Source organism: Lycium ferocissimum, chromosome 12, assembly GCF_029784015.1.
Source record: "Lycium ferocissimum isolate CSIRO_LF1 chromosome 12, AGI_CSIRO_Lferr_CH_V1, whole genome shotgun sequence".
NCBI lineage: Eukaryota > Viridiplantae > Streptophyta > Magnoliopsida > Solanales > Solanaceae > Lycium > Lycium ferocissimum.
The window spans coordinates 7745359-7756525 of NC_081353.1; the positions used below are offsets into that span (position 1 = coordinate 7745359).

At 37.6% G+C, this 11167-nt stretch overlaps 1 protein-coding gene across 2 annotated transcripts; it reads left to right on the forward strand.

Annotated features, from left to right (window-relative positions):
* The first annotated feature begins 3466 nt into the window (after positions 1–3466).
* Positions 3467–8172, forward strand: LOC132038959 (pentatricopeptide repeat-containing protein At1g74600, chloroplastic). 2 transcript variants are annotated; one of them, XM_059429466.1, is made up of 2 exons: positions 3467–6264; positions 7480–8172. In XM_059429466.1, exons 1-2 carry the CDS (start codon positions 3602–3604, stop codon positions 7484–7486), a joined length of 2670 nt encoding a protein of 889 aa, XP_059285449.1. In that variant the 5' UTR covers positions 3467–3601; the 3' UTR covers positions 7487–8172. The 2 variants fall into 2 exon arrangements, 1 of the variants encoding a protein (XP_059285449.1); XR_009410325.1 differs by lacking the exon at positions 3467–6264 and adding an exon at positions 7143–7376.
* The last annotated feature ends 2995 nt before the right edge of the window (positions 8173–11167 follow it).

The following is an 11167-nucleotide window of genomic DNA, read 5'->3' on the forward strand; positions in this document are numbered from 1 at the left end:
CTCATTCCCTTCGTTAGTCTATTCGCTGTGCATTAACGGAAAAATTTTCGAGGTGTAACAGTTGTGTCATTAGTGTTGTGGCTATTGGTTTGTCTGGTGTGGCGAAGAGGAAGAATTTTGTGGGTCAGCCTACTTTGTTGTTCAATTAAGTACGACAAGGCTCAGGATTTTTTGTTGATGATGTGGCTTGTTTGGTGGAGTTCAAATGTTCCGTGGTGTTTTTTTTTTTTTTTTTTTTTTTTTTGGCTTTTGGATTTTGTTTTGTAACTGAAGAGTCGATTTTTGTTTTTCTTTGTATTTTCCTTAAGTGGTTTTGAAATAGTGGAAAGTGGTTTTTTGTTGTATTCGAACTTGTTGATTAAGCTTGACACCTATTACTTTTTGCTTCTAACTTCGCAATGTGGAAGTTTCATGTTTGCTGTTTCTGCTTCCTTTGTTGGTGTACCTGCAAAGTAATGTTTTTTTTTTTTTTTTTTTCATCTTTTTCATTTTCTTCTCTCTTTTTTTTTCTTTTTCATTTTGCGCATCAGATTTTTTTCATAGTTTTTCTAGCTCTTTTCTGCTAAGGCTTTCCTCAAAATGCTTATTGGATATCGATTGGTCTTGGGGTTGTACCTGGAATTTTTTTCTTTTGTTGTATTTGTCTGTTTGCTATTCATTCTCGTTTTCTTCTTTACTTTCAGTTGTTCCGCTGCTTTGTGGTTGTTCCTTTTCGTTACTAGAGATCTGGTGGACAGTGTGAAATAAGCAGCCACATACTGTGCAGAGTGGGTTGGTTGGTTTATAGTGGGAATTTTTGAGGTGTTTTCTTATCATGATGTCCTTGGGCATTGGATTCCCAATTTGTGCACAGATGCAGAATCTTGCGTATCTCCCTTTAGTGGTTGTAGTGGTAAAAATATCTATTTTTAAGATTGTGGCTCTAGAGTCTCCTATTTGTTAAAGGATTTCTAGGTTATAGTATTCTGTGGGTAGTCCTTGTAGTCAAATCCAAATAGTTGCAACATTGATATGGTATTGGTATAAGTTGAATTTAGGAGTCCATTGTCTAATTGTCAGAAGTTGGAGTGCAATGAACCAGAGTTCTCTGATAGTTATATTTTGGTAGAGATCACAGTCTGAGATTTTTATGAGGTAGAACTCATTACCTAAGTCTATAAGGCTAAGGGGTTCACCGGTAAACCAGATTTTTTTGATTTTTTGTTGAAGCTGGTTATAGTCCATGTGTTTCCTCAGAAGTTTAATGATAATGGATTTGGTCCAAGGTTGGTAAATTCTCTCCTTATTCTCCTTGGTTATAAGTATAAAGTTGGGGTGATTGGTATTTTTCTGCTTGGATTTAGCTTACCTCTCTCGACATAAGCCATGGTTTATTAGAACTCCGGTATTCCTCTAGCATAATCCCCTTTCTAATATTGCATGCTTTTTATTACTCAATTTTATAAAGAACTTTTTAAAAGCAAACGAATAAATTAAAATAATAAAGAGAATTTGAATGAGACAGAAAAATGTTTGAAGGTGGTGAACTGGCGAGATTTGGACAAATTCTAGATATTAAAAGTAAAACATAATAAGCTCCGGTGAATAATACCTAAAATTACAGTTGACAAATAAAATGAAAATGAAGAAAAATAAATAAATATCCTTCAAGCTAAGGCGCATATATCTCGCTTTCCTTAAGGGGATTCAAGTCCACAGCGGTATAATCTATACCGGTCCATCTAACACTCTTGACTTATCCCCTCCGGAATACAACAGCTCGACAACATCATGTGAATCAAACAATTCCTTACTAGTTGAAGAGTCCAATGCTCCACCATTAAGAACATGCTCCTTCAATATAAAATTACTCTCGTTTATAGTGAATAAATTGGAGACTTGGAATATCTTTCATTGTCTCAACTCTCTCTTTCACCACACTAACCTCAAAATTTAAACGCATTTAACATTTTTCATCCACTCCTCATCTACACAACACCAGGAAGAAAGCATCCTATATATATGTGTAGTATTTCTTTCACAAGTAAATGTCAAGAAAGTGGATAGTTATTGAGGAATAGTGGGGTAATTAATAGGAGATACTGACATGAGTTACACCACCTCTTTCTTGTCAATTTATGGCCACTAACATGACAAGATATAATGCACTTTAATATTTTTTTTTCATAAATTTTTTACTCTGGCAGGCATTTCCTACCAGAGTTTTTTTTATTAAATAAAGCATAAATGAAAGTGCAGTTGCCTATGTCTGTTACATTGTGCCTAAATAAGAACTAGCCAAAATTAAAAAATTGCTAAACTGATGAATTAGTACAACTTTATCAGAACAAGCTACGCTAGTGATAAGACAGATCTTCATAAGAGTAAATCATGTTACTACAGTATAGTATATATAACATGTCCGGACCAACAATATAGTAACATCATCCATCCATTCCTGCATCTTCATCTTCATTTCTGAATTATCTTCTTGGATTTGATCCTTAGGTAAATAATCTGAGCTTTTTCCATGCAGCATCCTTCTTCCTTTAGTTGGTAATTCTGCAAATCTGTTTGTTTGTATATCATTGTTATCCAAAGCATGGTTTGCCAGAAAATCAGAAAGTGTGTTTCCTTCTCTGAATATGTGCAAAATCTGAGCTTGTGTTATCTCCATGTCCCTTCTGATCTCATCAATCATTTCACCGATCTCTTAAGGCATGCTCCAATGATCCTACAAAATTTGTTGCATAGCTAGGGAATTAGTCTTTATTAGTATTTCATTGATGTTGTGTTCCTTGCAATATTTTCAAGCCTGCCTAATTGCCATTGCTTCTGCTTCTCCTCCCAATTTCATGTAATTTCCACAGCTATTTCTGATGCAAAAGCCATATGAGCTCCTCTCAGGATTGCATCTGCTAGCTCCATATGTATTGCATTTTAGTTTTCCTGATGGTGACATCTTCTAGTGCAAACATAATAATACTGTAACATTGCATTCCATTAATATGACATGTTGAACGGATATCTACTTTTTCCAAATTGATGTCGAGCGTGTTGAACCTGCTGTAACAATCTGTGAAATACAGAACCTTCATGCTTGATTGAGTTCCTCCTTTTCCATAATGCACACATGATTACTGCTGACATGGCCTTGAATATAAATCTCAGCTTAGTTTTGGGATTAACAGTTCATCATGCAAGAATATTAAAATGCTCACAAATCCAACTAGATCTAGTGATTCCAGTTTATGAAAAGGAATTAGATTGTTATTATAAATAAATTATTTAAAGAAGACATTCAGTAAGTTAATCAATCAAAATAATATAAAATTTTAAAAGGGTAAATTAGTCATTAGACTTTCTTTATTACATTAATAATAAATAAATTAAAACAATCGGTAAAAAAAAAAAATCAAAATAGAGAGGTATCTGTAACATTGCATAAGCCAAACCTGAAGAGGTCTTCAAAATTATCCCAAATAAATATTAGAAATATATGCTTGTCGTGAAGTTAAATCTCTTATTTTTAGAATAAATACTACGGCTACTATATATAAACCCGAAAATAAATAACCATTCACAGCAATCTCAGCATATTTCCCATGATCGAAGTTTACTAATGAACTCTATCAGTTACCATATCAGTTACCACCAACTAGACAACAAATTCTCAGTTTTTGGACGCAAATTGATTTCCTCCATTGCCTTTCTTGGTAGAGACCATCACCCTATTCAGTTCCTCAATGAATGCACCAAACCCACTAATAATATTCACTCAAAACCCGATATTTTCCATGCCCATCTCATAAAGACTCAGAATCTTGATTCCAATACACATGTTGCAAATTCTGTGCTTTATTCTTATTGTCAACATTCAAGAATGGACAATGCAGCCAAGGTGCTTGATGAAATGCTTAACCCAAATTCAGTTTCCTGGAATCTGATGATTTCTAGTTCTAATAAGGCGTTACGATACCAGGATTCTTGGAGGGTATTTTGTAGGATGCATATGTTGGGGTTCGAGATGAATATGTATACATATGGTAGTGTTCTTTCTGCCTGTGGTGCTTTAACATCTACATTGTGTGGTGAGCAGGTTTATGGACTTGTGATGAAAAACGGGTTTTTTTCGGATGGTTATGTGAGATGTGGGATGATAGAATTGTATTCAAGAAGTTGTAGGTTTAGTGATGGTTTGAGGGTGTTTTATGATTATTTGTGTGATAATGTGGTTTGTTGGAATGCTATTATATCAGGGGCGGTAAAGAATAGGGAGTATTGGGTTGCGTTGGATATTTTTAGTCGAATGTGGGGTGGGTTTTGGAAGCCCAATGAATTTACAATTCCAAGTGTATTGAATGCTTGTGTTTCACTGTTGGAACTTCGATTTGGGAAAATGGTTCACGGAGCGGCTATAAAATGTGGTCTGGAAACTGATGTTTTCGTGGGGACTTCTATTGTTGATTTGTATGCAAAATGTGGGGTTATGGATGAAGCATTTAGGGAACTCAGGCAGATGCCAGTTAGCAATGTTGTTTCTTGGACTGCCATGCTAAATGGTTTCGTGCAGAATGGCGATCCTCTTTCTGCCGTTCGAATATTTGGTGAAATGAGGAATAAAGGGGTAGAGATAAACAATTACACTGTCACTAGTGTGCTTACTGCCTGTGCTAATCCTACTATGGCAAAAGAAGCAATCCAAATCCATTCTTGGATTTTTAAGACTGGATTTTATCAGGATCCAGTTGTGCAAACGTCTGTTATCAATATGTACTCGAAGATAGGGGAAGTTGCCTTATCTGAACTAGTCTTTGCAGAGGCTGAAAATCTGCAGCACCTAAGTTTGTGGTCTAACATGATTTCTGTTCTTGCCCAGAATAGTGATTCTGACAAGGCAATTCATCTATTTCAGAGAATATTCCAAGAGGACTTGAAACCTGATAAGTTCTGTTGTTCTAGTGTCTTGGGAGTTGTAGACTGTCTAGATGTGGGTAGACAGATACATAGCTACACTATTAAATCGGGGTTAATCTCTAATGTTAACGTGAGCAGCTCTCTGTTCACGATGTACTCAAAATGTGGTAGTATAGAGGAATCATATGTTATATTTGAGCTGATTAAGGATAAGGATAATGTCTCATGGGCATCAATGATTGCTGGTCTTGTAGAACACAGTTTTCCAGATAGAGCTGTTGAATTGTTCAGAGAGATGCCCGTGGAGGAAATCATTCCTGACGAAATGACTTTAACTGGTATCCTTAACGCATTTAGTTCTCTTCAGGCCTTGAAGTCTGGCAAAGAAATTCATGGTTTCATTCTTCGACACGGTGTTGGTGAGCTCCGCATTGCCAATGGTGCCATTGTGAATATGTATACAAAGTGCGGTGATCTAGTTTCGGCAAGAAGTTTCTTTGATAGGATACCCTTTAAAGATAAGTTTTCATGTTCTTCCATGGTAACTGGGTATGCTCAAAGGGGTTATGTGGAAGACACGCTTCAGCTGTTCAAGCAAATGCTGATGGATGATTTAGATAGTAGTTCCTTTACAATTTCTTCAGTTCTTGGGGTTCTTGCTCTTTCTAACAGATCTCGCATTGGCATCCAAGTGCATGCACATTGTATAAAAATGGGATCACAATCGGAAGCACCGACAGGAAGTTCACTGGTTATGATGTATTCAAAATGTGGAAGTATTGATGATTGCTGCAAAGCTTTTGAAGTGATCTTGGCACCCGATTTGGTTAGCTGGACTGCTATGATTGTAAGCTATGCTCAAAATGGAAAAGGGGGTGATGCTTTGCAAGTTTATGAGTTAATGAGGAATTCAGGAATCAAGCCTGATTCGGTGACTTTTGTTGGAGTTCTTTCTGCTTGTAGCCATGCTGGTTTGGTTGAAGAAGGGTATTTCTTTCTAACTTCAATGATGAAAGACTACGGAATTGAGCCTGGTTACCATCATTATGCCTGTATGGTAGATCTTCTCGGTCGCTCTGGTAGATTAACTGAGGCTGAGAGGTTCATTAATGAGATGCCTATAAAACCTGATGCTTTGGTCTGGGGAACACTACTTGCTGCTTGTAAATTGCATGATGACGTTGAGTTAGGGAAGGTGGCAGCAAAAAAGATCATGGAGTTGGAGCCGAGTGAAGTTGGTGCATATATCTCATTGTCAAATATCTGGGCTAGTGTGGGCCAATGGGATGAAGTTTTGAAAATTAGAGGTTCAATGCGAGGAACTAGGATAGCAAAGGAGCCTGGCTGGAGTTCTTTGTGTAACACATTGTCAGTACAATAAAATCTTTGCACCTTGCTCTTTACTGCCACCAACACAAATAAAGTGGATGAAGACTTGTACGATGCATACCTTTAGCGATATAGCATCGTATGTACCAATCTTTTGACCTCTTTTACATGGCGACCCTACGTCGAGTTGGATAATTTACCTAAATTTTGGTCATAAGGTGTTGAACTTTTGTTTGCCTGTCATGGAAAGGTTTCCTTCCATCATATGCTGTACTTTAGGAGTTGAGGAAGAAAAAAATGATAGACGCTTAAAATATGTGGAGTATTGTTACCTCCCATCAAACCTCCTTTTTCTTACATTTTCATGTTTCAAATCATGCAAACTCCAGTTCAACCCAAAAGGCCTATCTTACTGTGCAAGACAGGAAGGTTGCTGCAAAGAGTAGTTTGAGATTCATTTTATCATGGATACTTCATTTGCCATTCTGAACAAATACTGGAGTTCCTCTTTTTTTTTTTTTTTTTTTTTTTTATTATTTATTTATTTATTTAACGGGGTTGGGTTTGAGGAGCTATGCCATTCCAATCTTCAATTTCCTTATTTCTTCTGGAATCTACCTTCTTATTTCCCAACCTTTCCATTTTTCATACTATCTAATTGGAGGTCAGCCATGCAGCGGACTGTAATATACCTGTGCGTCTTGCTTCTTTTTCTTGTATCACAGATTATATACCTGTGCGTCTTGCTTCTTTTTCTTGTATCACAGATTAAACAAACCCCTGAAATTATGCTTCTTTGTTTCCCTCGAGTATCCTTTTTTTTTTTTTTTTTTTGTGGAGGAATCAAAGTCCAATTAACTAATTATCAGGTAGGACTCCAATGAAAGTACAAATTCGGATGTTTAACTTACCCGTGTTTGAATACCAGGAAGATTAATCCAAGTCCTTGCAAATATTATGTTCTTGAATCACTGAGGTATAGCCCCTAGTAGTACCCGAAGAAAAAAGATTGATGGAATACACTGATCATTTGTATTGGGAGTGCATCCCTAGAGTTGGATTTAATGTTTTCCGAGGTTGATTTATTCAAATTTCTCATTTAGATTGAAGATCCCATGTGAGCTCAAAAGTTTGCTGATCGGTGGCTAGAAGTACATGTTTCTAACTATCTTTTGCCTCACATTTTGATGACTTTACTTGTGTCTAAGTTGATTTTATTCACTTTATGTTTAATACTCACATGCTGTTGTGTAGGAGATGATCTTGCGAAAAAGAGAGATTTGGTGGCGAAAAACGGGCTTTGAAGTCTGATTAGAGGTCTGAGGCATATGCGGACATGGTTTTGAGCACATGAACTGATATGGAGCTAAAAAGGATCACTGATCACATACGGCTTAGAAGTCTGAGTAAAAGTCGAAGAAAAATGATGGGGATCAAGTACGAGGATCAACTACCAAGCATGCACAACGTCGGCCAAGAAAGCAAAAAATGTTGAAAAATTGGCCTGGTGCAGAGTGCACTCGGCGAGTCCAGCGGTGCAGCAAGCCACTTTGGGTCTGTCTGACAGAATTCAAGTCTCTGGAGATTTGGCTTAGCATGGCGTGCCAGGCAGCGCACTAAGCCATTTTTGGCCCTGTCCGGGTCCGTTTTGGTTTAGGAGATGTGTTTGAGTCCTGGAGTGTTTTCCCACATTAAAATATTAAATACATGTTGTACACAATTTTCAAATCATATTCTGGAGGTATTGAGGAGACAAGTCGTCTTAGAGAGGAGATCCATTGATGGCTAGAACGACGGCTAAAGTGTCATCGATCCTAAGCGTTCTTTTATCTCTTCTCTTTTATTATATTAGTTCTTAGGGTTGTGGTGCTATATGATTGTTGTAGTTTGATACTCCCTCCGTTACAATTTATGTGATACAGTTTGACTAGGCAAGAAGTTTAAGAAGAAAGGAAAACTTTTGAAACTTGGGGTATAAAAAAAGTTGTAACAAGAGAGAAGGGCTCTTGTTCATTTGTGATGAAATGAAGAGCTCCGGTGAGCTCATCAAGGGAGAAAGTAGAGAAAAGGGAAGGAGAGAAGAACAGAATAGAGGGAAAGCAGATATTTATTTTAATTGATGATGAGCTTAATTCAGTACAAAAGTATATAATACCCAAATCTAGCTAATTCCCCAAAATACAAGTGTCCTTTCCCATAACAGAAATAAGGACTAAATATGCAAAGAAACTAGAAATAGTACTAGGACTAAAGTGACAATAAGCAAAATACAATTTAAACCTAGAAGGACTAAACTTTTATTCGAGAAAACTTATAAATTAACTATCACAACTGATTTTGTGACAATCCATCCCCCTTAAAACAACCTTGTCCTCAAGGTTGACAATATGAAGTTTGAAATGGACGAGGCCAGTGACACTTTGCTGTAATGCTCCAGGAATCCTTCTTGACAATTATCGAGTGTTGCATAGCTTAGAAACCTCAAAAGGCTATGCAAGAATGCTGCAACTTTCCTTGAGAAGGAACCAGTTTCCTCATCACATGCTTCAAGCCATTGTTCAGTAATTAACTCTAGGTTGTAGCTAAGTTTTGCGTTATAGTAAATTACCGGTGGTGCAAATGTTCGATAACTAGCTTTAGCACATGCAACTTCACCTTCCAGTAAGCACGCTTGAGTTGCAATTCCAGATTTCAACTTTAAGGAGGACAGACTGAAGGAAGAAAGCAACAAGGGCAAGGCCAACAACATTTTCGGCCCAATGATCACAAGCTTCACTATCATTCGGACAACACAAAAGAGATAAATTCTTAGCAACCTGGCCACATGAATAGCCCCTGTTGGCTTCAACACTGCACCAAAGCAATTCCGAGTGAGATTTTTTATCACGACAGTAATACTCATTTCAACAATATTGACACTAGAAATTTTTTCTTCGACATCGGCCTCTAGTATTTCGAGCGACTCCAGATTACTCTTCCCTTTTGATTTTGAACATTCAAACAGCAAGTATGTGATGTCAACCATATCCACAAGCTCCTCTGACATCGAGAATGGTGTCGATCCAGTAGTTTCTTTTAGCACAAACAAGTATACATCCAGGAGGAATACTTGAGATCCCAACTGCTGCAGCTCTAAATGGCTTCCTGTCATTTTGTGCCAAATGTTCCCAGTTCTCCGTATCACTTTCCATTTTAGATGATCCATTAGAAACTACATGTATAACCTTTTCTACTATAAGTTGCGTGATCTCAAGTTTGAAGTAGCTAATGGACACAAAAGATCCAAGATTAAAAACACTATTAGAAATTCAGTAGTCGACTGAATGCCAAGAGCATAGGAACAATCAATGAAGCTACTGGTGAACAAAGATTGATGCACTGAACACCAAATCATATAAAAAAACTTTCTCAATTCATCCCTAGATCCATCCATCACACCCTTTACATACATGTGGACAAAACTGCACCAAACACCTGCTTCTAGTTTTCCATCACCTCCCTCACCAACATTGATATCCACAGGCTTTGGCTCTTCAGCTGCAACAATCTCATCCAAGGAGTGAGTGAAAACTTTGATACTCCTTTTCCCTTCCTGCTTGAACATTCCAGGTTTAGCTATCCTAGAAATCTCCTCCTTGAGTTTGCATTGGTATTCCTCAAAATTTTCAGCGGCCAATACCGGTATAACAACTGGAAAAACAGTTTCATCACTTGGAAGACATTTATCGAGCACCTGGCATCCACTGTGTTGCGGAGTTTTAGCATCGTCATCTTCAACTTTACATGATGCCCCTCCATCCAACAGTGACTGCTTGTCATTTTCCATTTCAGCTTTATCCTTTTTAGGACTTTTCCCGAACATTTGGACCTCATTAATTTCACTCATGGATATCTTCAATATTTAGAGGCTCATCTCCTCCACTTTCATCCCATTGCAAATCAGTCACTTTAATTCCATACATTTGGAGAATTTGGCAAGCATTTCATATTCGTTAGCCGACTTTTCGTTAGCGGACTTTTCGTTAGCGGACTTTTCATTGTTTTCTAATGGCGTTCCTGTATACGGTAAAAATCGGATTTATGCTAGACCGGTGAGACCGGGAATCGAGGGAAGAAAGAAACAAGCACGAGCATGAAGACGTTCTTTCGGACCGGAGGTATTGCTACAAAGTGGTTAACAAGAAAGCGGAGAAATCGTTTATCGGTTTCTCCATGGCGGGGCCAGTTAATCGTGGCCATTAGTCCGCTTCCATGGCCGAAGTTGATTCGCCGTCAGTCGGGTTTCTCCATGGCCGAAGTTGATCGTGGCCGTTAGTCCGGGTGATCACATAAAATTGCCACGCTAAGATCAAGTTTCGCCACATTGTAACCGCTAATCAGACGGGTATCGACCAGACGCCCAACCTTATCCTTTTGTGGTTTTCTTATTCTAAAGCGGATTTTATGTTGTGTCACAATTTAAAGGCAAAACTATAAATAGGAGGCATTTCCCTACTTTTAAGGGTTAGACTTTTCCAAGATCAAGAACATGTAATAGAAATTATATATTGAAGCTCTTCTCCTTTCTGTCGCTGGCATTTTATACTTTATTCTTCCAATATAGTTGGCTTAATCATAAACATTTGTATCTTGATTCGAATCACTAACGCATATGTTCACATACACATGCTATAACACGCAAATCTATAATTATTTCCCGTAAACCCAAAATAGATTAATGTTCGTACAGTTTCTCTATACATTACTTAAAATTAATCGATTCTAAGGTCGGTAGTCAGCTTGGCCCACCGTGGGGCTAAGATAATAGTGGTCTTTGATCTTGGTTTCTATCTCTTTCCCATTAAGATTGAAAAAAACTTTTGTTCGTTCGTGAAAAAGGGCCAAAGGCGTAACACCCTCACGTCAACAACAGATGGGGGCCAAAAGAACAATTTTGGCACCG